The sequence below is a fragment of the Triturus cristatus genome, chromosome 5_1 (genome assembly GCF_964204655.1).
Source record: "Triturus cristatus chromosome 5_1, aTriCri1.1, whole genome shotgun sequence".
In the NCBI taxonomy this organism is placed as follows: domain Eukaryota; kingdom Metazoa; phylum Chordata; class Amphibia; order Caudata; family Salamandridae; genus Triturus; species Triturus cristatus.
The window spans coordinates 444,231,466-444,259,396 of record NC_140587.1 but is presented as its reverse complement, the minus strand read 5'-3'; the positions used below and the strand labels follow the sequence as shown (position 1 = coordinate 444,259,396).

General features: G+C 45.8%; 1 protein-coding gene across 1 annotated transcript in view; it reads left to right on the top strand.

Annotated features, from left to right (window-relative positions):
• The first annotated feature begins 644 nt into the window (after positions 1-644).
• Positions 645-27,931, top strand: part of DPY19L4 (dpy-19 like 4) — a 554,933-nt gene continuing 527,646 nt past the window's right edge. The window contains exon 1 of the mRNA XM_085605236.1: positions 645-942. Coding sequence (XP_085461362.1) covers positions 723-942 — 220 coding nt within the window. The 5' untranslated portion in view covers positions 645-722. The remainder of the gene's footprint in view (positions 943-27,931) is intronic.

The following is a 27,931-nucleotide window of genomic DNA, read 5'->3' as shown; positions in this document are numbered from 1 at the left end:
GAAGCAGTTTCAAGATATTTTAGGGATTCTCGTTGTTCAAATGGGTGTAATTTATGATCTTTATATGTTTCCCATATCCTTGATTTTGCTCGCGAGAAAATGTCAGCCATTGAGGTTGAATGTCACGCATAATTACACTGAAATTATCAACATTTCACACATAATCATTCTGAAACCTTGGCAGATATGTTTTAAATCTCCCATTTTCCTCTTAAAAAATGCTGGCATATATGAAATAAAAAACATTAGGGAACTCGGTCAAAGCCTGTAATGTTTTCTTTTCCTTTCAGAAGGACGACATCCTTATTTGGCAGCTATGGAGCAAAAAGCATGATAAAATGTCTTTTGCTGTAGTTTCGGACTAGCTTGTTGGAGAATGGTGAATTACGTTGTGTTATAGGAAAACCATCATTTAGCTGGATTACATGTTTTAATATATAGTGATGAACTCGCGCTTTTTCAGTGAACCACTAAGTTTTTCTAACATAAATCAAAAGGCACTAATACAATATCCCCACTCAAGATGACGACCGGCGCGGCTGCAGGTAACACTGCAAGGTAGAATCCCTTACTGAGAGCCATGGTTTAGTCTCTTATTTATTTCAATTGTTCCTGTCTCCCGATTTCGCTTCCTCACACGATGAGGGCAGACCAACCACGCATGCGCGCCCAGCCACCAGTCAGCTGGGACAGGGATTGGAGTAGAGTTGTATCAGAAATAGATGGGAGAGCAAGCAGCGGCAATGGTGCCCGTGTGCAGCTCAGGAACAGGGGAGCAGAAGGAAGAGGAGCCCATTGCAGATGGGGAACCCACTGAGGAAGCGGAGCACAAAGAGGAAGAGGATCCCAAGGACAAAGAGGACCCCAAAGAGGACCAAGTAGCCAATGAGAAAGAAGCGCCCAAAGAGGGAGAGAAGGTGCTGAACGAAGTTGAGGTAGAAGGTAAGGTGTCCGAGTTCCATGTATTACCTGCTCTGTATTCGTACAGGCAACGCCTCCAGCCCTTCCAAACACTGTACGGTCGCTGCCTACAGTAACCAAACCTCTATCAGCCACAGCCTCACCCTGCAACTATTTGCATCTGCCACAGTTTGCCGGTGGGCAGCTCCAAACGCACTGCTTACTGACGTCTTTAATTCTACAGGTGACAGCTCCAGACCTACCAGAAATTGTCCAATCAACCTGCCATGCCGTGCCGGTTGCCTGTTGTGCTTTCCTTGTACTCACTTCTAGATGTCCTGCTTATCCGCTGTTCGCTGACTGTCCGTGCCCTACCGGCTTCCTGTGTCCACTTCCTGCTCTGCCATTTGGATGCTACTTGCCCTGGCTTCCTGTCCCATTTATCACTTCTCAAGCCCAGCATCTAAGTCCCCTTTGGCTGACAGATTCTGTACTTGAACCACTTTGCTTAATATACTAGGCTGTGTATTTATTTAGGGGTTTTGTACAATGCTTAGTGTAGCCTTTTGGTTATTTCAGAGCGTCTAAGATGATGCAGAAGGAGGTGAAGAAGGAAAGGAGTTTAGAGTTTGTTCAGCTGAGTTTAAACCAGCGTCCGGTGTGTTTCATTTACAACGCCTGAGTCGGTGCATAGTTAGATTAAAGACAAGACTGAATCCTTCAGTTAAACAAAATATACATCCTGAACCGCTCGTGATGTGGTTCAGACCTCAGATAATGTTGAGGGTGTTCCGCAGTTTACGGTCTTGCATACCCAGGCTTACGTTGCCAAGTTTCGTTCTCTTGAAACATTGCTTGATCTGGTGATTAGTTCATAGTTATGTGCCAGTTTCAGTAGAAGTTGCTAGGCTTTACGATGCCATGCATAAGTTCAGTCACATTCTGCTTCCTGATTTGTTGCCTTTACAGCCTGGCTGTGAGTTTTTTTTTTTTTGCCATTGTACTAGTGTCCCTCTCTAAACAAATGATGTTCAATGTTGAACATATAGATCAGGCAGATTCCCGATTCTCTTAGGTTGGGGTCACACAGGGCAACATAGCTCTGTCGCAAACCAATTTATTTTAACCCAACCTAATGTTAGGTTACCTATAGAGTGAGTTGTTCAATGTAAGTAAGTAATATGCTTTTACGATGTCTGCATTTATGTTTTAACACAGATACTGAGCATAAGGGACTTTTATAATTTTTACTTTCTTTACGAGCTTTTCTGTGTGTACCTTTTTATACCCTGGTGCTTTTAACTCTTCCTATCTCCTTCATTGGATCTTATCTGCTCATTGTCCCCCATGGAATCGGGGATTTGTCTGTAATTGCGATTTGACTGAGGTTCTTATCCATAATAAGGTTCTGGCTTACAGCAGGCTTTCGTTTTCTGGTCCCTAAGATTTGTCTTTTTAATGACAGTCTTGATGCCATCAATGTTCAATATATGTCAAGGAGGCACAGATAAATGTCATATTTTTAGGATAATCACTGATTATGTAAAAGGAGGTATAATTAGATTAAACACAATTTTATGTTTTGCCTAAAAGTCTGGCATGGATCTGTCTCTCCTGGAGTTATATTGGACATTCTCAGTTTTTTTCTAATCTCGTTGTGTTTCCAAGATAGACCTGCAAGAAAGGATTGCTTTTCATGGTTTTGCCTGCTTTGTCCTCCTCTGATATCATTCTTGTGTTTGGACATGACAAATGGAGCTGTTGGGGCCCACCTCCCAATCACCCCTAGTTCCAGCCGTGGTGAGATATTGGGTTTTCGTTTCTGTTTCATTTGTGGTCACCTGGGAACGTATAGTTCTCCCCTGTCTCTCCTCCTTTTTTTGGTTTGATGGAGTAATTTTACTTTACGTCTTCCTGGCCTAGTATTTGCAGTATACATTTCTCCCCATCTCTGCATGCCCCCCTATTCCTTCCTGGGCTTAACTCGTCTAAAAATGCCATTGTATGTGTCCTCTAACCCCTTTGCAGTTGCAGCTGCACCTGAGAGTCTATTGATGTGTTGTTCTTTCTGTTATTGTCTTGGGCACAATTAGCTGTACCACTGTGTATCTTACCCCAGCTGTAGTTAAGAGATTTGTTCAGATGCCTCTGGTGCATCTGTGAGATTTCAAACACCCCCCCCCCCCCACCCGCTTGGGAGCCTGTGCGGTACATACCTCAATCTTTGGCATACCCTCCATGTTGGAAAGTGACCCACTATTAGCCAGTGTAATCCTTTTGTTAAAACCTTTCTGTCCACAGAAGGGGATGTCTGTAGTGTGATAAGACAACCCATATGTCTAAGGTGAGCCATAACCGACAAATTGTGCCTTTGACAAGCAAACTAAACACATTGTGAGGGCATCAGTTTGCAAACACAGGCTGCACCTTTTGGACCTCTCTTCCCATTATCTGTTCTTAGAACAAATTTTATTTTCCTACCTAGATCCTAGGGCCAGTTATGTTTATAAGATATGATAAACAAACTTTCCATTCTGTCCTATGGGGAACTGATAGCCTTACAATAGGGAAAAACGAAATGGGCTGTAATTCACTATCAGGACATGCCACACACACCAAGTCGACATGGCAGTTACCAACTGCGCGCAGACTCTGCAATGGCAGGTCTGTTACCTTTTTTTTTTTTAAATAACTTTATTATTTTCACGCAGATGGAATAACAGTGGAACAGGCCCTGCAACCCCCATTACCCAGCTGAGGCAACACTGAGTTACCTTTTTTAAGGCTACTCACGTGGGTGGCACAATCAGTGCTGCAGGCCCACTAGTAGCATTTGATTTACAGGCCCTGGCATACTCAGTGCACTTTACTAGGGACTAACAAGTAAATCAAATATCCAATCATGGAAACACCAATCCATAACACAATTTAACTCGGGAGCACTTGCACTTTACCACTGATCAGCAGTGAGAAAAGTGTGCAGAAACACTACGTCAGCAAAAACAGAGTCCAAACCGGGAGGGCATAAAGCAAAAACTCAGGGGAAACATGACAAAAGATGCCAAGTCTAACAGTAGTCATGCCGTTGAAGGCGTGCTTTTCAGGCAGGACCAGTCTGGCTTTGTGAGAGTTAACCTGTTTCTTGATCAGGTCTAGCCTGGAGGTCAGGGCATCTAAATTTGTGTCAATGGTCTTGAGGCTTGTTCTGACCTCCAGTAGGATGGCACAGAGGTCTTTCCCCTGTTTTTAACGGTCTTCTTTGGTGCCAGAGTCAAGTTCGGAGTCTGGGTCCGCTTCCATAAGATGGGTGACCCTCTTATTTTCGAGTGGCAACTTTGATTGTTTGGGATCGTTTTTCCTCATTTTGTTAGGCACCTGGAAGCTTGTTGTTTACCTATGGACTGGATTTGGAAAAAAGGTTGACCTCTGCAGGAAGGGATCCGCTGGTTCACGTGGCTTCGGGGCACTGTGCTGCCTCTATGGTGTGGGCTTAGCTTGCTCCACTGCCGGAATTTGAATGCTTCCCGGCCTGGTAATGTCGAGCTTCGGGGGCAGAGTTGTGGTGATTCTGTATGGGTTTTGGCATTGCACTACCCACGCCTGTGTGAGTGCCTCCAAGTGACACGCGCTGCGTTTCTGATTTGCGGTGGATATTTAAAGTGTGCATGAGGATCAATGGTCGGATGTCCCTGCCCTACCCCTGTGCCCGGAGTCCAGACCCCGCAGGCCTCTGGCAGCAGCACTCTGCCCCAGCGAGTGCAGCAGAAGCCTAGCTCGCCAGCCCGCCCAGCACCGCCCAGCACCGCCCTGTCAAGGCCCCACTGAGGTCAGCCGTCCGGGGCGGCAGCAACCAGCCAGCAGTGGCACCCGCCTGGTCCTTCCACCCGGGCCCTTGGTTCCTCCCCCAGCTGGGGCCCTCCTTGCTACGGCCTCCAACAAGGGAGCCAACTGGCAAGCACGCCCAGGCCTGAAGGGGTACTCACGTGTCCGGGCATCAGTAAGTCACTCCACAGGTCTTGGGACGATCCTGCAGGCTTGTGCACGGTCACAGCAGGCAGGTATGGCTCTACATTTCATGGCAAACTGCAGGGTCCTGTGGCACCTATTCTTGGATTCCAAGATGCCCCGGTGTTGAGTCCAGTGGTCTTAGTTGGATTCCAGCCCTAGGGTCTAGATCATGGCATTAGGGCTGCGGCGCTCGTGGTCCGCCGGATCGTTGTAGTCCCAGTCAGGAGCTTCTTTCTTGCTCTCCGATGAGTACCAGTGTTCGAAGTTTCAGCGTGCTGCTCTGCAGGTGATCAGAAGAGCCCAGCCAGTTATTGTTGCCGTCTGATTGTCTTGCTGGAAGTGGATATATGCAGGATTAAAGGCTCGGCCAGCAGATTCCTCTTAGTGAGCGGCAGTCTTGCTGCTCGGCGAAGCCGGGCCCCGTTGCTCTTTTGTTGAGGGGTGTTGATTAGATGCTGAGCAGGGTGATTGGGTGACATGCTGTACCATTTTGAGTATTGTTGAGTGTTGATGAGATTGAGGAGGGTGTTTTTTTTTTTTCTTTCATGCTTATGTTATCATAAGAGGTTCAAGTCCTAGAAGATGGTGATGTGGGTTTTTCTCATGGATGAGATAGTGAGGAGGTCAGAGAATTTGTCCATGAATTCCTTGATCTGTCTAGGAGGCCTGTATATTAGGTAGAAAGTGGTGGCCTAATTTACAGAAAGTCCGATGTGAGGAGTTCCATAGAGTTGAATGTTACTTGCTTAAGTGTTGCAGGACCCATAGAACTTAGTGGTGACAGCATGGTCTCCTCTCTTCTTGTTGCAATGGTACTATTACAATTAAAACTCCAATAAATTAATATAAATACTGAATAAGTAAAGTTGAGGACTTGTGCATGTGCAGGAGGCAATCTTTCGTAAAGATTTATATGTATTTTTGCTGTTTTTGTTATTAGAACTCATTGCTATAAGCCTGTCTTTTAATGCAGATCAAAGTACCCTTGCTGGAAAGATTAAAAATTGTAAACAGTGGACGTGTAAATTTGTACAGGCATACTTGATAACTTATAGGTGAGGCCGATTACCTTGATGCTAGGTACAACTCTCATTACATTACATAATGATATTAAATGTAGCCAGTTTTATAGTGTGCACCATATGCTGAATGCTACTTTAATGAAAAAGTATATTTCTACTGAACTCTGACAGACTTTTTAGAATGATGAAAATTAAGCTCAGTTGGTCTTCCAATAGATCTTTCCCTCGTTTAAGAGAGCCTTTTGAAGTGGGAGCTTAATACTCAGTTATTTCATGAGTACTCCACTTACTATATATTGTAGCAGCAAGATATCTTAATGCAGTTAAAGCAAATGTTGGAAAAATCTACTTTTTAGGTCTAGCCTGGGCAGCGCATGCGCTGCTCTGCGAGACATGCTGTATTGGAGTATGTACTTGAAGCCCCGCCCACTCCTCCCATATTTGCCATTGGCTTGTGCCATTGTCTTTCGTAAATTTTGGCTTCTGATTCATTATTAGGCTTGTTAGTCCCTCCTAGTACCGCCATGTCTTCATTTGTAACCTCTCATGAGGACTGTCCCTTTTACTTCATTTGTTACAAAGTACATCTTCTTTAGTCTGTATGCACTATTTTCTTGAATGAGTTTCTCTTACTACAGGAGGGTCTCTCGTGTCCGTTTCAGAAGGAATTGAGGGCATTGTACAGTACATGGCTAAAAACTGGTGGGCTACCTCAAAAACGAAACCTAGGGCATGGCATATGATTCAAGTGATCTCATCTTTGAGATAAACTGAGCGTGGATATTTTTTGAAGAGGATAAACACTATTACTGTTTGGGTAGGTATTTGCCTCATTGATTTTCATTAATTTACCTGCCTGGTTCCCATGGCATACACAGCAGAGATGCTGAACCTTCTAGCTATCACTGCTTAAAATAATGTTTTGAAGCATTATTGGATTGTTACATTCGCAGGATTAGCACATTCAATGTCTTTACTACTGTGGTTAATCCAAATGTAGGTTTTATTGAAATTCTATTGGATAATTGTTTTTTTAAGTTTGCTTCAAAATGTGCAGTTTTTATGGACCTGTTGACTTCTCTCAACCTCACAGATATCCCAGGAAATATCCTTGACCTTGTAATTGAGCCCCTTATGTGTGAACTGCTTAACACTGCATCTGTTGTATTCATTTACAAACACGTTCAAAGTATCTTACCTCAAATAATATCCAAGTCAAGCAAATCCTTCCACAACACTCACCAAGGTCTTTGAAAAATACCTTTCTCTCTGACCTTTCTACAACAAAACCTCATCACCATCTCTTGCAGCCCAGGCAAAATTCAGAAACAAAATGGACAAGTTTTGGTAAGGTAACTTCAAGAAAACGTTTTTTTGCCGACACCTGTTGAAAAACTGAAAAGGAGAGTATACAACAGTGGTAAAAAAAACCCTCACCCACCTACCTAGTAGGTGGCATGCTTCATCATCGGGGCCCAACTGGATTGCCTAATGCAATCCAGCTGTGCTACAACGCCTGAGTTACAGCGGAGCAGGTTGTTGGGTGAAAAGAAAGTGGCGTGTTATGTGAAATGGGATTATGAGTTAAAAATGTCTCTGAGGAATGCCCTTATGAAAAGTTTTATTAGAAGGGTCCTAGGACATGAGTTAAAAACACAAACGGGATCTCTACAAAGGTATGGTATATACCCTGGTATCCCTATTAAATGAGGTCGACTAGTTTCAGCCTTCTAGATAGTTGAGGCTTTCTTCAGGACCAGAAAATAGTGCGTGGCCTAAAAATTTGGGGAGGCCAAGTGGGGTGCAAGTATCAGCACACACCCTAAAGTGTGCTGTGAGTGTAGTGGGTAGTGATGGTTACTCACAAAACCTCTGATGGGAGTACCTGAAAATAAAGAGATTAGTGAATATACATACACAGTTGTTCGTTCATGCATCTGTATTGTAAATGCATGTTCCTATTTGTTTGTAGCAGGCGGAATCAAGCATGTGGCAAGGTGAGCATGCATGTCCACTAGAAAAACTTGCGTGGCTACAATGTGTCCCGGTGATGTTGATATGCAACGGGGAATCCATAGGTGTATGATGATACGTGAACAAATAGCGCGACAAAGTAGGGCACATTGTGCGCATAAACACTATCGCCTATAGGTATTATCAAGTGTTTTTATACATTTAACTTCTAAATGCGAGAAACTCTACTTGGTTGTGGCGCATAGTGGCATTCACAAAAAACATGAAGACAGACTTTAGACAAACACGGTTAACGTTATGCAACATATATTTAATTGTGGCGCGTAGTTCTATACTGTGAAATTCATGTGAAAACTGACAAAAGACCAACAACATGGAAGACTAACAAAGGCGGTCTCACTTTGACTCGGAGTATGTTATGCCTCTGACATCCGATCGGTCTGTAATATCCCCTTCTGACCCTATCGAAATGAAGAGGTACTAAGGATGTCTGGATGGAAAGATTACATGGAGAGCCCCGTATATGCAGCAAGGTATAGCTATTAGAAGTCAGTAACTTCGTATGTGCAGCATGGTATGGCTAGTCGAAGCCTGTTACTCACGTTTGTCGGGGGAGAAAGGTCATGTACACCTGTGTGGCCGATCGAATCCGCTTGTTTGGCCCTGTTCTGGTGAGTGGGCTGGTACTAAGTAGGAAGCGGAAATACTCGAAAGGTCACGTGTGGAAATGACCTTAAACACTAGAGCGTAGTCGTGCTAAGTGTTGTTGGGCTGCGCGTGCGCTAACGGACTGCAGAGATTGGTGTATTCATGGACTGCAGAGATTGGTGCATTCATGGTGTATTAAACAAGAGAAGCATATGATGTTAGAGAGCTATGCGTTAAAAGTGTAGACAAGACAAGGGGGGATATTGTTTCAAATATGAAGAGGGGAACCAGAATAGAGTTGGTGATCAACGTGGCGTGGTAGAACGAATGGTTAGTGTTCTAACACCGTAAGCAAAGTCACGTGTAAGAGACGTGGGCGCATGCGTATAAATATGTTTGTGTACGTCTCAGTGTCTAAATAAAGTTAGTAGCCATAGCGACGTGCTAACCACTATAGTATACATCCTGGCACCGTGAGGGTGCAGCGCATGAGTGTGGCTTTACACGGAAGAGTCTGTCTACTGAAGAGGTTAAATGCTGTGTCCTGAAAGTCAACAGCATAATGCTTTTAGACAAAACATTAGGGTTGGCATATGTAATGTTTGGTTTTAGATGCATGACAAAAAATATATATATACCCATACTTGTTTTAGTTGTGGGATAAATAGAGTAAAGTCATCTAAGATGTGGGGAGCACATGATGACTAAAAAACCTGTATGAATATATTGTGTTATATATTCTCTTATATATCTCCTTCTCATAATCGCCTAGAGTATTATCTGGTATGAGTGTGAATCTGGGGGATATATTGATGTATCTATGTGTGGGTATAGTTCTGAGATGTGATTAAAGGCGACGTATACTGTTCCAAGGTACGTTGTCATTGAGCCCTGATATGTGGGTTGAGAGTCTGTATACCCAACGTTGTTCTTTTTCGAACAACTGTTCTTGGATGTTACCCAAGTTCGACTCCAGTTGTTCAATTATGACCCAGGACATGTCGTTGGTAGTGTGTCCCTTTGACAGGTAGTGATCTGCTAGTTTTGTGGTGCCTCGTTTGTAGCGGATGTTGCTGCGATGTTCACAGATTCTTGTTTTAATTTTTCTGCTGGTCATCCCGACATAGGGTAATTTACAAGGGCATGTTATCAAATAAATTACGTTTGCAGAGTTACAGTTTGTATGTCTCTTGATGGTCCAGATTTTACCTTCTTCCAACTGTAGGGTTTTTGTTGTCTGTGTGAGATGGCAGATGCTACAATTGCCACATGGGAAATGGCCAGTCACCTCTGGTAAACCCCATGCACTCCGTACAGGCAAAATGTCAACATATTAGCCAACACGTGCAGTTTGCGAAGGAAGCACATTCTTGACATGCACTCCCTTTTGGTAGGTGTGCTCAGGTTTTTCAAAGCTCTGTGAGGAAATCCCCAAATGAGTACAAACTGCACAGACCTTGCACCTCCAGAAGAGCTTGGACCCACTTCATTACTTGCTATACCATATTTTTACATTGACACTATCAGCTAAGCTAACAGTGGAACCAAGGCTCTACTGAGTCTGTGGTTGAGTGGTCTCACTCTTTTTTTTAGAAGAACATTAATCTCCCCTCTGCACAAAACATCCTTCATATCGACTGCACGCAACACCATTTTACATCTAACCTTTAGGGACCTTGTGAACATTGTAGCTTTCCCAGTGTAATGGACTACAAAGACATTCTCCCTCGCTCCTTAGTTGCCAAGACTCCAAGAGACAACTACCTCGTCTTATACGAGACAAAACACATATTTAGCACAAGGGACCTTTCTTGAGTCATTTAAAAATGGACCCAATCAGACTTAATTATGCAAAACTTGGAAACCACTTTCCACTTTAGAAACTCAAAGACCAGTAGGACTACCTCTTCAGCTATAGGTCACATTTTTTGACAAACTGTTTAAGTCAAGCAGTTGACAGCAGAGCTTACGGACTATCTGCTATTCAATACCTCTTAGATGTCTCTGGTGGCTCTCAGGACTAATGGACCCACTCACTGCAAGTATATGTGTTCTACCTCATGATCACGATTTGAATCCCAGAGAGCCCTCTCAGCCTTTCATCTTTCTTTGGTCGATAAAACGAGTACTATTGACTTGGGCAACAATAAACATCTGCTATTAAACGCCAGGAAAGTAGATACACTTATGGGTAAAGTGTGCTTCACAGATAAACAATATGCACTGCACCCATTTGTGTCAGCTTTATGTACCACAGACGTAGTCCCAGAGCGTTTTATAGAATGCCTGGGCAAACATTTTTCAGCACCAGCATGATTAAGCAATGTCTCGAGAGGGATCACATGCATGTAGTAAAGAGGCAACAGTACAGAGTCGCATGCAGCAGTAACCCCGGGTCCTCTCTCCCTGGGATGGGGAGAGCTCACTGTATCACTCGTTTGAGGGAGGCGTCATCATGATATGATAGAAGCATGCATTGCAATGCAAGGGTTCTGTGGTGATGTGTAGAGGTTGTGACTGTGGGTTAGCAGGCGAGGCTATGCAGGTTGTCTCGGGGGCGGGCTATGGGACAGAGAGAGCGGAGTAAAAGAGGATAAACTGCGTTACCTATACCTGAATGCCCAGCTCGAAGGACCTGTACGGAGGACATTGTCTGCTCTAAGGAGCGATCAGCTAATTGCGTAATTTAACTCGGAGCCCGTTTATCCAAGGTTGACATCTAAGGGGTTGTTCTTCTAATTGAAATTGATATTAATATTTTTCGTTCTACGAGCCACTCTGCTCCCTCAAAGCTGTTGTCTGTTAATTTTAAAGGTCTTTGTTGCCCGATTTAATCCGTCTTTATTATTTTGTCGGCGCTGCATTATATTCGCTATGCCTTTATTCAGTGATTTATTGCGTTCAGAGAATTGTTGGTTATTTTTTTTTAACTTGCCACACTTCGAATTTATATTTCTCTCAGTTTGTCGGGCCGGGGGACCGCCAGCCGCCTTGAAGATGTGCTGATGCTGGCTCTGCACGTGTACTTTAAGAAAGGCTTACGAATAATAAAGTTGCATGAATTAATCCCTTTGTTTTAAATGTCAGCCGCGGTCCAGAACATATGTAACCACTGTAAACGACCCTGAGTCCCATCCTCTGTAGTCAAATTTTACTTTTCACCACTGGTTTCTTTTGCCATTTTTCCGTTACAGGCTGCTGCAGCTTTTAAAAGCGAACGTTGCATTTCTCAATTACCCTAAATGGAATAATACGTTTTGGTTTCATTTCTTGCTTTGCTAATGCTTTCAGAAAGCAATTAGCCTGCTTCTGTTTTGTATTATAAAGTTACTGTCAAGTTATTTTGAAATAGTGTGCTGATGGCCTTGTGAATGACATCAAGAGTTTTTAATTTGTTTAGAAAATGTCAAGGCTAATAGCTGCCGGAGGTTTTCCAGCATAATAACAGCCAGGAGAACACAACAGTGGTTATTTTAATGCACTTTCTAAGGAGACGTTTTTAAGAAATAAAACCAGCATTAACAATGCCAATTGATCTCGCCTTTGGAAACTATTGGCCATGCCAATGTTTTTTAGCCTCGCTGCAAAGTATCACCAGTGGCTAAAAAAAAGAAAAAGTAAAAAGAAAATGGTGCTATGACGTTCTGTTGGGAAACAGCCATCACATCGCATGCGTTACAACGCATGCGATTACAACACGGTCGTTACAACGACCGCGTTCTTACATCGCAGTACCATTACAACGCAAGTCATTACAACAACTTGCTCCAGGTGGCGCTCTAAACTAAGGAATATTATAATTTACTATTCCAACACCTTCACTACTGTTGCACACTCTGGAGTTGGAATAGTAAATTATACTATTCCTAAATCCAGCGCGCTCCCTAGAGCAAGTCGTTGTAATGACTTGCGTTGTAATGGTACTGCGATGTAACAACGCGGTCATTGTAATGACTGCGTTGTAATCGCATGCGTTGTGAAACCCATGCAATATAAAGTGCTATATTCGTTCTGTCATATTGTAGGTGTGTGCCATGCATGCATGAACTTCTAAAATGACACCAGGTTAAGATTTTTTTTTTTTTTTTTTTAGTTTTTCCTTCCGGTTTGAATATGTACATATATAAACAAAAGTTATAGAAAGCTTTTTCTTTTCTTTTTTTTTTTTTTTGACATATCAGTGGGGTAGCAACACAGAGGGCCAGGTCAGGAAAGCAACACGGAGGGCCGTGGTGGAGGAAAGGGCCATGTAGGGTGTAGTTGAGGGGAAGTAACGTTGGGGGTGATGAAAGCAACACGGAGGGGACGGTAGCAACACGGAGGGTGGGAGTAAAAGAAATGGGCCGTAGAGGGATAACAACAAAGGGCGAGAGCAACGTCTAACAGGCGGGGAAGAAGCACACGTGAGAACAGGGGAAGTACATGAGGGCGAGTGCAACATGGAGGGGACGGGGAGAGGCACATGGGTGACGGACAGCAACAGGGAGTGCAGGGAGAGAGATAGCTGTTACACATGCACTCCCATGGAATGCTTAAACCAAAAGTGAAAAGTAGTGCTTGAAAAGCCAGCCAATACAAAGGGATGGTAAAGATGCTATCCTCCGTGAGAGTGACAAACATAAAAATTGCAAGTTAAGACACCAATAGGAAGCAGGCAAATGAGAGTTAGAGGAAAGCTGGTCAAAGATAAGCAATTGCCGGTCTTAAAGAATTTGGTGTGAAACATATTATGGGCTTACCAAGGAAATACAGACTGCGAATGGGCTGTCTAGTAGGCACAACCTAAAAGTACAATCATAGCAGACACCGATTTTAGAATTTTATACTACTGGATTCTTAATAAAACGTATTACAGTAGAAATGCAGAGACGTTTTCCAGATCGCTATGTCATGCAGTAACAGTTTCATGAAATAAATGCTTGATGTTTGAAATGTAAACAAATTTAAGGTTACAAAATCTCAGTGGGGAAATCTTGTCAATTTTTTTTTTTTTTTTTTAATATACCGTTGTATACCTAAAATATTTGTTTCTTTTAACTAAAATGCTTCTTAGTGGAATCATATATATTAATTTTATTAATGTAATAATCTATAATAGCAGTGCACAGTTGTTTTATTTATTTTTCATTAATTCATGGAAGCTTTATTGCGGTTATTACAGCCAAAAAAGCACATTAAAAAAAACATACATCATATAAAATTCATAATAGATATAGGATCATAAAATAGATTAAAATATAAACATATTTGAATAAAATACCAATGCAATGGATAAAAACCATGAGACCACGAAAATCACTAAAAGCGGAAGATTAATTAAAGTGACAAGTGCAAAGAGGGAGAAGGCTCAAGGTTACTTGTGGTCTGATCTAATTTTAGCAAATTCCTACGTGATGACCACATGGAAAATAAGAATTTCGAAATTGCGACCACATGTACCGGGTCAGTGTCGGATTTTAGGATTCTAAAAAATTCACAATAGTTCCCGATGCCCAGGTTTCTGCAGAGCTGGATGATCCATTTCAGCCTAATCTGTTTATATGCCACGCAGAAGAGCATAACATGGACTATTGTTTCTTCCTCAACGTGGCATCCAGGGCATAGGCGACGGGACACTCCCGTCCACTTATTTGTTATCGCATGTAGTGGTAGTGTCCCATACCTAAATTGCAGGAACAGTTTCTTAGCTATTAGAGGTTGTATGGAATCCAGCACCCGCTCGAATTCATAGTAGCACTTACAATCCAGAAACTCATAAGTTAAACTCCTAGAATTGGCTGACTGCAGAATTTTTGTCAAATTATGCTGTTTCAATGCAGATGCCAAGATTTTTTAAGGAATGGCTGGGCAAGATTCTTCTGGATTGGTTCAAAGGTTCTCCCTTCCAATAGCGCGAAAAGAGTGCCTTACGAATGATAGCCAGGGTATGCTGCCAGCCCCCAAGGATGTCATTACCGCTTTTAGTTCCTCCCTATAACAGCCCAACTCTGGGGTGCTCCATAGCCGCCGCCAATAATGCAGCGGACGTGACGAAATAAGATCCGCTATTGGAGGGATATTCAGGTCCATCCTTAGCGGTACAAGTGGAGTATTATTTGGTAAAGTCAGGAGTTGTCTAATAAAATTATTTTCAGTTAGTGAGAGGGCTTTGGATGGGCGGTGCCCCCAAAGTTCCGCCCCATAAAGGGAAGCAGACCTGGCTTGCACTTTATAAATTTCAAGCGGTGGACTTATGGTCTTTAAAGTGCAACTCTTCTGTACTTTTAAGATTCCCCAGTAGCCTGAGTTAGCTTTAGCTTAGTCTTATTGATTTGGGAACCCCATCCCATTTTATCGTTCAGGGTAAGACCCAAATAGTCAAACATGGAGACCCTCTCAAGGGGTCTGTCATCCATCATCGGATGTGGACAGTTGATGGAAGTGGCATTAAAGACCATGTATTTAGTTTTATTGATGTTAACCATAAGGTTCCTCTTTTTACAGAACTGGCTAAACCCCTTTAACACGCGCTGCAGTCCCATAGCTGACTTCGAGAGTAGCAGGGTGTCATCCGCAAACATTAATGCGGGAAGTTTGCGAAGCGCAATTTTGGAGAGTCCATATCCTTAATGGCAAGTAGGTCTTCAATTAGCCCGTTGAGGAAGAGAGAAAAAAGGGCCGGCGCAAGCACACAGCCCTGCCTCAACCCCTTGCCAACGGGGAACGGTACCGTCAACTGGCCGTTTTTACCATACCTAACTCTGGCATATGTACCTTCGTGGAGACGTTTAAACTGTGAGCATAGGTAAGGTATTTATTTTTTACATTTCGGTGGTCCATCCTCTGACACACTCAAGAGAGATGTGGGTGTGTATGTGCACGCCGAGGGAAAGATCAGGAAAGGAGGAACACTTTTGTGTCCTGTAGTGTCATGTTTTGAGAAGAGTGTTAAGTGTGGTTGGATTGGTGCCAGAATGCCCTTTGGCCAGTGAGCAGTGCACTGGAGTGCATTGTAAATGTAGTTGGGTGCATGAGGGGGCAGCGGATGAAGAATGGATGTATTTGCAGTTAAGTTTAATGGGTGCAGCCGTCTGCTCTTACATTGCACCCAACTGCTCCTGCAGCAAACTCCACTGTATGCATACTGCACTCTACAGAGGTGGTCTTGTTTGTATCAGCCCCCCTCATTCCTTGAGCTCATATGTAACGCTTGTGTAATAAACAAGAATGGAAACATATCTTATTTGTGGGGCTCAATGAGAAATAGTGTATCATGTACCACTGTTTAATAGTGTCATGGTATATAATCCAGCATCTTAGTGTCAAGCCAGTCTCTTAACAGGACATCATTTATAGACCTATACAGAGGGATTTTGGTGCAGTTGACTTAATGTGTGTTGGAGGTTCTCTCAGTTAAAGGAGGGAGAAAAAGAACTTGCAGTTTCTGGATACTTCAGAGAAAGTAGTTAGCCTTAGCATTTATTGCTCAAGCTTTTGTAGGATCCAGTAATTAGGTTTCAGATTGGGATTGGTGCTGTGGTCTAGTGTCCCCACCCTCTTCTGCATTCTAAACGATGCTGGGCATGCTAACTTGATCAGTGTTTATGCCTAAATGTAGAACAGCGCTGTCCAATCTGGTCCTATAGAGCGAGATCCAGTCCACGTACCTATGATCATAGAATACATTTACATGCCCTATTTTAACTGGAAGTGATTTAGACAGTCTTATGGATCCAGTCGTCCTTGAATTATTTCCATCCTTTTGATTGCAATTATTATGTCACGTCTTTCAGAAGTAGGACGGTAGCTTGGAAGACTGATTCAGTCTAATCCAAAGTAATACTGCTATGGTTACCATACCAGAGCCGTGACCCTTGTCACCTATCCTCTTGGAGGCTAAACATCTATCCTTTCCTGTTCAATATGCCCAAAATCATAGCAGTGTACAGTGTTGTGCCTAGCTAAATCAGCCCACTGTACACCGTGTCAAGCAACCCTAGGCCTAGGCAGATTTATATTGGATACAATTCCCAGCCCCTCTCATCAGGAAATTACAGCGCATCAACAGTACAATTAACCTTGGTCCAAAACACCTGACTCTCAATGCACATTCAGAAAGCATTGATAAATGTTCCTTCCTAGTTACATTTGTGGCAAATGTGGTATGGTTTCAACACTATGGCATGGAGTCATGTTTCTATGAACGAATGTCCCTAATAATGGGTGGACTTTCACCTATATGGACCCTTCATGGGGATGTGGAAGTGCTTCCTCCTAGTCTTCGTTTTCTACTGTTCCCAGGTCTTTCTGCTGTTTCCCTCTTAGTGCTTGCAGGTTGTGTGGCATGTTACTTGTGAGTGTCTTATACCCCAGTTGAGTTGTATTTTTCATAAAGTTTTTAAGGGAAAATACCCGGGGGCTGTTCTCCAGCTTGTGTTGTAACATGCAGTTGCATGTCTGACCTGAAGATGGCTATACGCCTTCTTGTCATGAAAGTTGAGTTCACCTTGCATTTGATTGAACTACTTGCCAGTGCCCACACATACAGCATCTTGCTATATAAGAGTACCAACTTTTAAAGTCCTTTAGCCGAAGCAGCACCTTCAGACTGCTCTTCTTGGACTACACTCCCATTTATCCTACCGCAGTTCTAGCCGCTTTCCAGATCATGATCACCACTTCTGTAGTATATCTCTAGGGTCCAGTTCACTAATATATATATATTAATCTGTGAAAGTAGTGCACATTACTCATGTTCCAATTGTAACTGACATTTGGTGGGAAGCCCAATAGTAATAGCAAATGTAGTGGAAGTATAAACCTTCTTCATATACTGATCTGTAAATGAAAGCTAATGCGATGCAGGATGTGTCCCGAGATTGAAATTGTGGATGAAGCCCAGTATACTTAAAAGCATCCGAAAAAACAACACTTTCAAACCATTCTTAATCTTTAAAATGTGTCCTTAATATATGCTGTATGGTGACTAAATATAGCAATCGATACACTGACAAGTATGTGTGACGGCTATAAAGTAAATTTCCCTTCAGCAGTATTTGTTTTCAAGTAATGCTGTAGTTACCATAGTTTTCCTTCAAAGTATAGACTTTTGACAGAGTCAAATGTCAGTTCTATAGAGTTTTTAAGATTAACAGATTTAATTAAGAGATTCTCTATGGTAACAAGGAAAGCACCTAAATATGGACTACGGCAACGCCCTCTATGCCGGAATCAACAGAACCCTGCTACACAAGCTCCAAGCCATCCAGAACACCGCAGCCAGATTAGTTCTCGGAACCCCACGACATGAGCACATGACCCAGCACCTAAGAGACCTCCACTGGCTCCCTGTTGAGAAGAGAGTAACCTTCAATCTACTCACCCATGCTACAAATCACTCCACAACATCGGGCCCAAATACCTCAACGAGAGAGTATCCTTCAATGTACGCAAAAGGCACCTCCGCTCCGCCGACCTCACCCTGTCCGAGACCCCACGCATCTGCAGAACCAGAGCAGGTGGAAGAGCCTTCTCCTACCTTGCAGCAAAGGCCTGGAACGAGCTCCTATTCAACATCGGATGCTCCCCTACTCTGCACACTTTCAGGAAGTGCCCAAGACCTGGCTCTTCGACTGATCCGGAGCTGCACAGCCCCATTCCCCCAGCGCCTTGAGACCCTCACGGGTGAGTAGTGATGCAGCACGGCTATTATAAAACCTTTCCTTATGACACTAACCCAGAAAAACCCTTATACCATTTGTTCATCGGTGGGGCCCATGACACCGAAACACACATTCACTCAGTTTTCTGGATCCGTGATAAGTAGACGAGCTGCAAGGCATACGGGGTACCTTGTTAAAACTTCACCTAACTAATAACTATATAAACATTATATACATTTAATTTTTGGAATTGTCGGTTCTAAACATCAAGGTACTCTGCTATTTCGGTCGATGGACCAACTAGTAGGAATCAGTTGATGGCGATTAAGTCCAGCTCAATCGCAATTAAAACCTATTAACAATTATATTTTTTTTTTTTTTTTTTTTTTTTTTTTTTTTGAAACCGTTTATTACATGTTAAAAAAGGTTACAGGTATGGGCCTACAACCATCCGGCCGGCCGCTAGAGTGGCAGAAGCATATGACATACCTACAATAAGAGTCTCTTGGCGGTGCAGATCGGTAAATCAGGAGATATCAATAGCGCAGGCCACATAACCCCAAGCCCACAATACGGTTTCCTTTTTTTCAAAACAGAACAACACAAAAAACCACACCCGCAAGGCAATCCGTAATCCAAAGTGACGGCACGTGCTCCTTAAGTGGGGGATCCCAACCAGCAGCCAAACTCTGAAGAGGGGGATGGGAATAGATCAGGGACAGGGGAACCACATGCCCGCGGCTGGGGGAGGGGGTCGGCTAAGGGGACGGAGCTGGTGAGGCGGCCGGTGGCAGTGGCGGCTCACAAATACCCCCGCGGTAGGCGTTCCAGGGGCCCCAGATTTTCACCCACGCCCCAGGCTTACCCCTCGCCACATACACTACCTTTTCACGAAACATACACCAATCCATATGTTCTTTCCAGGCCAACACCGCCGGGGGCCTCTGGGATCCCCACAATTGAGCAATGTCACGCTTAGCTATCATGTATCCCAGAGTCACCCACCGCTTCTGCGGGACCGAATAGTCATTTGGTTCCCACACATTCAGCAAGCATCTCCTCGCTTCAGGCAACAGCACGACACGCGTAACCACACGCAGGACCTCATGCACACCACGCCAGAATCGCTCCACCTTGGGGCACTCCCACAGAATATGCATGAAAGTTGCCAAAGCACCACAGCCACGCTTACACAATCCGTCACCAGCAAAGCCCATACGTAGAAGCCTTGGCCCCGTCACGTAAACCCGGTGGAGGATCTTAAGCTGGACGAAGCGAAGGCGAGCCGGGATGGCCACCTCCTTCGGAGAGGCCACCGCGGAGATCCAGTCCTCGTCGTCCAGTTCCAACCCGTCGGCAACCCAGGCCTCGCGGAGACTAGTCAGCAGGCACGATCTGTCATTGATCAGCTTTTTATATATAAGGGAGATCGTGCTGTCTGGGACATGGCCATCCAGCACTCGGTCCTCCAGGGGGGAAGACTCCGGAATGGACGCGACATCCGGGAAGACGGAGCCCAGCGCATGGCGGACTTGTAAGTACCGAAAGTACTCACTGCCTTGCAGCTGAAACTCCGTCTGCAGCGTCTCAAAAGTTTTGAATCCCCCCCTCGTCCAGAGATCTCCCACTGTGCTGATTCCGATCGTGTCCCACTTCTCGAAGCCCTTCGATGTCCACAGGGAGCCCAACCTCTCAGACGCATATAGCGGTGTCGCCCGGGTCAAACGGTCCTTCCACCCCATCGCTGCATTAGCCGCGTGCCAGACACGCACCATGACACGCGTCGGTCCCGTCAGACGGGAGTCGGGCGCGCCAGAGTAGAGCGCTCGATTGTAGTCGCCACCGGGCAGGAGCATCTTGTCCATTTCAAATGCCGGGTTCAAGGCGGGCCCGTAAAGGCCATGATTAATTGCAGCTAGCTGGGCGGCCCAGTAATACCGTTTAATATCCGGGAGGGCAACCCCCCCATCGTACCACGGGAGCGTCAATTTAGCCAGAGCAATACGCGGCCTCCCGTCCCAGAACAGGCGCCGCTGAAGGCTCTCCACCTCACGGAAGTAGCGCGCCGGAACCAAGTCCATAGTATTCTGAAGCGCATACAGAAAGCGCGGCAAGGACATCATCTTAAACAAGGCCGCTCGGCCAAGCGGCGAAAGCGGAAGACGCCGCCAGCGCGCAACGTCCTCCCGCAAGCGCTGGAGGGGGGGCAGCAAGTTCCGCTCGTAGCGGACCTCCGGGTCTAGAGTAATATATATACCCAGGTACCGGAACCCCTGGGAGGCAATCTGGATCGGGCAGTCCCGTGGTAGGGCCGGAGCCTCCCCGGAGAGCACATACACGCAGGATTTCGCCCAGTTGATGACAAGGCCTGAGTTACGACCGAAGGAGCGCAAAACATCAACCAGGACAATCAGCGAGTTACGCGGGGAGGCGAGATACAAAAGGATATCATCGGCGTAGAGGGACACGCGGTCCTCATGCTCGGGGGTCCAGCGGAGACCACGGATGGAGGGGTGCCACCGCAGCCACTCCGCCAAGGGCTCCAAGGCCAATGCAAACAGGAGCGGTGACAAGGGGCAACCCTGACGCGTGCCCCGCCCCAGCGCGAAGGGGGCCGAGACTCGCCCATTCACCACCACCTGCGCCAATGGGCCCGAATACAACAATTTGACCCAGCTAATGAATCCCGGTCCAAATCCAAATTTCGCCAGCATCGCCCAGATGTATGGCCATTCAAGCGTGTCAAACGTCATGGTGGCGTCTAAGGACGCCAAGATGGCCGGCTCCCGCACAAACGGGACACGCGCGAGCACCCCATGCAAACGTCGCAGATTAAGAGCCGTGTTGCGATGGGGTATAAAGCCAGATTGGTCTTGGTGGACCAAATCGCCCACCACGCCAACCAGCCAGTTGGCCAGTACTTTGGCGAGGATTTTGGGCTCCGCGTTCAAGAGCGAGATAGGCCTATAGGATGTAACCCGCTCACGGGGTCTCCCCTCCTTGTGGATCACCACGATTGTGGCCAGACGCTGGTCCGGCGGGAGGGAACCCTGCGAGTGGGCCGCCAGGAACATGGCGCGCAGGTGGGGCGCCAGTACATCCGGTCGTAGCTTGTAGAGCTCGATGGGGATACCATTGGGGCCCATGGCCTTGCCGGATGCGACCGAGCGAATAGCCAGGGCAATTTCGTCCGAGGTGGGAGGAGCGTCCAGCAAATCCCTGTCCTCCACCGTAAGGGAGGGCAGCGCGATGTCCCGAAGCAGAGCATGGGAATCTTCCTCCGAGCAGGGAGAGACCGGGGAGTACACCTCGCGGAAGTAATCCGCGAAGCAGGAGACAATGGCTTCCGGCTCGGTAACAGGCACACCATCCATCCCCTCAAGCAAAGGAACCACACGACTCGCTCTCTCCCGCTTGTCCAACCACGCAATCAATTTACCATCCTTATCACCCACATCATACAGTCGCCCCTGTTGCTCTCTACTGAGGCCCCTGGCCGCCTCCGTGACGAGGGCCCTATAGGCCGCCTGCTTGAGGTGCAGAACATGCAACTTGGCGTCGGTTACCCCGCTCCCCAGGTCACCCTCTAATTCCGCAATTTCGGCCTCCACCCGGGTTACCTCCTCCCGCTCGCACCTCCGGGCCTGGGAGATAAAGGAGAGGGCCTCCCCTCTGAGAACTACCTTAAAAGCCTCCCACAGGGAGATGGCCGAAGGGACAGACCCCACATTCTCATCAAAGTATCGCTGTAAGGATTTGATCAAGTCGGCACGAATAGTGGGGTCACGCAAGTACCAAGCATTGATTGGAGCCACCCTGCCCCCCCCCCTAGGGAAGACATCGAAATGTAACAGTACTGGGGAGTGATCTGAAATGCCCCGCGCCAGATGGCACACCTCTCCCACCCTCCCAGCATAGGCCGCCGGGACAAGGATGTAATCAAGCCGCGAGAGGCTACCATGGGCACCCGAGTGGAAGGTGTATTGCCGCTGCGCGGGATGCTTTAGTCGCCAGCAATCCACCAGGCCCAGAGTATCTAAAAGGCCGGACAGCCAGGCCTGTGCCCGGGGGAGGTCCCTAGGGGGATGGCGATCCAGAGACCCAGAAACTACCGCATTAAAGTCCCCCCCAACCACCAGCAGGCCACCCGGGAGGTCCAGGAGGAGGCGCCCCAAATCCGCAAATGTAGTAGATTGTAACCCAGGCGGGACGTACACTGATATAAAAACAAACACTCTACCCTCCATTCTACCCACCAGAACAGTGTAGCGTCCCCTCTCATCATGGCGCACCTCATCAATCTCCAACGGGAGCGAGTTCTTAATCATGATACCCACCCCCCGCGAGCCCGAGGTGAAGCCCGAGTGGGCCACCAAACGATAGCCTCGCCGATTCATGGCATGAAAGGAGTTACCTATAAGGTGTGTCTCCTGCAGGAAGATAACATCTGGTGAGATACGTTTCAGGTACTGCAGGACCACACCACGCTTAATCCTGTCCCCCAGACCGTTAACATTCCATGACAACACAGTCAAATCCCTACCCTCCATCATACGTAGAAGCAATCAGTCGTCCCCCACAGAGCATCTCGAGAGCAACAATACAGTAAAGGGCTTGCCTTGCGGTGCAAACAAACGACACACCCCCCCCACCCCCCCATCCCAACAGAACTCCCCCCTCCCTGCACCCCTGCATGAGCCCAGACAGCCCCCCCAAAGTGCAGTGTGCCTGTCGCCCCATAGATGAAAAACTAACTAGTCCCCCAGAGGAGGAGGGAAGCCCCCAACAGACCCCACACGACCTCCATCGGAGGGGAACATAAACGATCAGTAAATGGTAAAGGAATGTTGTCCAGAGCAAGGCCTATTCTTCACCCCTCAGTTCTGATCCGGCGGGCCCTCCCCGCCAACCGCACCCCCCCCACCCCCTCGGCCCCGATCTCCAGGCAGAGTGTCCAACCAGTCCCCAGCCGCCTCGGGTCGGTCAAAAAAGTGCGTGCGCCCATCCACCTCCACCCTTAGCTTAGCTGGAAAAAGCATTGAGTACTTAAGATTCAGGTCCCGTAGGCGACGTTTAACTCCGATAAAACTCAATCTCAGTTTTTGGACCGCCGGAGTAAAGTCTGGGTAGAAATGCACATCCATGTTATCAAGCTTGACCGGTCCCTGTTGCCTGGAGGTCTGCAGGATAGCGTCTCTGTCCCGAAAATTAAAAATCCGGGCAATGAGAGGCCGCGGCGGGGCACCGGCCTTAGGTCTGCCCCCAGGGACCCGGTGAGCACGTTCCACCGCAAAAAGCTTACTCAGCCCCCGGGGCTGAAGATGGGTAAGGATCAATTCTTCCACAAAAAGATCTGCCGCCTCCGCCTCTCGTCCCTTCGGCACTCCCACAATGCGAACGTTATTCCTCCGGGCCCGTCCCTCGGAATCCTCCAGTCGCCGGTCCATCAGGGCGCTCACCTGGCCAAGCCGGCGCACCTCCTTTTGGAGGGCCACCACGTCCGTCGTGAGGCTCGTCGTGGTGTGGGCCAGGGAATCGACCCGGTCGTTGGTTTTGGACAAGTCAGCCCTCACGAGGCTAACATCCACCAGGACCGAGTCTATCTTTTGCGCTAAGGTGTCGAAGCGCTGGTCCACCGAGGCCTTCATCTCTGCGATGGCGCCCATGACGTCCCGGAGGGTCAGATCCACCGGTTGAGTAGATGCCTCCGTCGGGCCCGCCGGGGATGTGTGCGATGTCTCCGGAGATCCCTTCTGGAGGGTGTAGCGGTCCATACTGTTGGATTGAGGCGCCGGGCCGCGGCGGGTCGTCTTCACCTTCGCCCGGTCGCCATCTTGTTTGGTGGACATGCCTGCTCTCCCACCGTCGTGCCAATCTCCTCGAAAGGGCCGGTAAACCAGTTCACGGGTTCCGGGGGGGGGGAGGGCGACCACTGGGCCTCAGGACGACTCACGGCCGGCGGGTCAGCCGGACACCTGGACAAGGCCACACCAGCGCACCCCGCTCCGCAACCCTACCTCGCTTGAGGGCAAGGAGAGCGCAAAAGCGAAAGTGAAAGCACGGGATACGCGAGTCGCCCAGCCCTGCCCGCCGCTGTTGTTCGCTTTGTCCCCGGATCGCCCCACTACTCCAATCCGGGGGGCCAGCGCGGAGAAGGCCGCAACCTTCAATCGGTGCTCCCACCGGTGTCCGGGGTCCGATTCGAAAAGGAAAAACGGATGGCGCCTCAGCTCGGGTTCACCGATGCAGTCCCCTCAACAAGGACAGGATATAGCCAGGATTAATTCAGGAGGTCGTGGTGGTCCTCGGGAGCCTCGCACCTACGCGGCCATCTTGGTTGCGCGCTAGGCTCCTCCCCCCCCTATTAACAATTATTGATCATAACTTTAATTCTAATAACCACAGACCCTGTTTTGAGTTAGCATGACATTTTATCTAGATTCATTGAATAAATTGAATAAGTAAAGTTTTATTAGACAAATATTCTAGACATTATTTTCATAAGCATTTAAGTAAAGATTGAAATAGGAAACGGATAATACTCATTACCCTTGGCCTTAGGGTGATGACGAGAATGATTCACCAGAACATGAATCGAAGATCACAGGATAGGTCCCCAAAACTGACTGACTGTCCCTCTAACCTCCTCGGACATATTCTCGCCCAGGATAGAATCCCACGACGGTCTCGTTCCTTTTTCCCATCAACGTTCGAAGTCCAAAATTGTCAGTCTTTTCAGAAACAGAAGGAGAAATCATCTCAACAGACAGCGTGTCGTGTTGAATAGATCAATGTAGAATAAGCGAGTGCCATCACGTCATTGTAAGCACAACTCTTTGATACCCTTTCACTAACTTGCTATACCCAAAATTGAAACCTTTTAGGGGCTACATCCATTCTGATTGGTCCATTGGAGGGGTGGTGATGGTCACCTCATTGTCCTCCTTGCTTGAACCGGTTCCGCAAATAATCCATTCATACAATAGTTCTCGTGATTCATCAAGTTCAAATGTTCTTTAACTTTGTTAATATATTTGCAAAATTATTCGACAGTCATGAATTAGTTTATCTTCTGGAGTTCGAGCCTCCCATCCGTTCCCATGCATTCATGCTGTACTCTTGGCACATCTCTTATCTTAGGTCAGCCTGACCTTGATATCTCTCACTCCGGGCATAGGCCACACACTTGTGACTGGAACTTCCACTCTGCTCATGCGCAGGGGCCATTTTTATTCGGTGCATGTAATCACATCTCTCGACAGCGGCCATTTTCCCAGCGAGGCCTCACAGGCCCGAACGGAACTAATATGAAAACAACATAGCATAAATTAGACCTAGAAAATAAGCCCTTCTGTTTACCACCCACCATTCTAATGACCCATGTTGGATGTTACCTAGCATAAGCGACATTTAAAGACATTTTATTTACCATCTGCATTCTTTGCCACAATATAATTTTACTACAAACAAAATACATGCAATTTACGTCTACTTACTACACAAATCTATGTTAATTTAATTTCACATTTGTAAATAAATTAGATTTTTGCAAATGCCAGTTAGTTTCCCGCATGTAGTGTCTAATTAAAGGTGCATTTGTTGATTAATACATGCATTCAAACAATTGGTGTTTTTTAAAAATGTTAAAGTTATGAAGTCATTAACTTCGAAGAGGGTACAAAACGTTTTGTATTCCCCCTGCTCCATCAGTAGCGCGCTCTATAAATCCCTGAGTGATTGATTGAAATAGAAATGTATTTACCTAATCGTATGGGTTAGTGTGTTAGCTGCATCCTCAACATCTTCTAACCCAGTCATCGTGACAGGGGTTCTAAATAGGAGGACACTACACTCCACTGTTTTAAGCTACGAGGGATCCCAGGCATAGATCTTTGCCCCATCTACCATGAGAACTTGCAAAGAGGCGGTGGCTCTCTGTATGAGATCTGATGACAGAGCTATTACAATGGCTGTTTCATCTTCGCAGCATGGAAACAAAGATCAGTCGCACGTTTAAATTTGAATGTTGACAAGCAAGTTGGACAATCTTCTAATGGAGTTGTATAGCTCAAGTTAGCATGCAAGCAATTATACATACTATTTATACATTAAGATTTTTCAGTTTGGTTGCAAGGTTCAGTGAGTTACGCCACGGATATTGTTGAAAGAATGAGTATTGACAAAATGGTTGGCTAGCAAATAGGTTGCTTGGTTTTAAACTTATTTTATATTGTATTAAAGGAAAGCGTTGCATAATAATGCTCAATTGTGTGAGAAACAGGAGTTACATTTTTAGTATATGAACTAATATGATCTTAAATGAACTGCATAGTTTTTTAAAAAGATTGTTAATTGGGCCGTAGTATTTGATCTGACGAACTATTGAAGATAATTGAGCTGTATATTGACTTTTAATTGTTATGGCTTGTTTGGTTGAAACAATAAACTATCTATCTGCCCCAAAAGCAATCAAACCAGCCAAGCCTGAGAACGACACTGACCTTTCACAGATGTTGCTGGCTATATTACATGGCAACCACACCTGAGCAATCATAAGTAGTGCAAGAGTGTAATACGTTTGATGTTAGCATTGAGGAATACAACCTGTAATTACTTACTCGAGTCACAAGATATTTATGTTCTAGTAAACCTTTTATAATGAGTCCCTAAATATTGTGTTCAAGAATCATTTTACTTGTTTTAGTATCTTTAATAACTTTTTGCCAAAAGAGATATTGCCTTCAGGGCAAGTGCTAATTTAAATTTGTAGGTGTTGCCAATGTTGCTGACTCTCCTCTTCTAGAATTTCTGATATTCTGCACCCCAGCACTGTTTTCTAGATTTCTCAGAGGACAGCTACTTATTAGTTAGTGTGCTCTTTTTCACAGTGCTTGTGGCGATCTACATTTGGAGAATAGGACATGTTTTGGGGCATACTTTGGATAGCCTGCTCTGACATGTGCACCAAATCCGCAAGTCCCTCTTTTAAAGTTTTCATTGCTGCTTTTGGCCAAATATTATTTGAAGTGCACTTATTGTCACCGAATTTCTTTGAGGGATTTCCCTCTAGTTATATTTAAGCCCTATCCGGTCTTGCACAATGTTACTCCATTGCACTTTCAGATTTATTATTTGTCACGAATATCCCAAATACTCTCTTTGGGGCAAATCCAGAAATTTCCTTTAAAGTTGTATACGTTTTGATCCAGTTTAGAATACATCACTGGCCTTTATGATGCACCATTTGCCCTGATGATTGACCGAAATGCCTTGGTGAGCTGCAAATTGCTTGTTAAAGTAATTTTACCCGTTGGCCTCTGTGTTTTATATAAACCTCTAGACATTATCCTCCCCAGCAGTTCTGTGGGGAGACCCTTAACCTCCATGTTTCAGTCAACTTGTTTAGTGATTAAATGTCAGACATGTGCCCCATAAATTCTAGCGCAGCTGATTTCCAAAACCATATACTCTTGGCTATGACCATGTACATTGTGGTAAATTAACCTCTGATCTACAGCACTATAGTAACTGTTTGAATTTGGTTATTAGCACACCAATTCTGTGTTATTTATTTAGTGCTGCACAGAAAAGTCTGTTTATTTAAGCCAAACACAAAGCATTCATACCTCATGTATGTGGCTTAGTCTTAACAAGAACACATCACCAAAAACCCACAGTAGCTAGAAAGGAAGGCATCAGAATCCTCCACATCAAGCAGATTTTTAGTTAACATCCCAA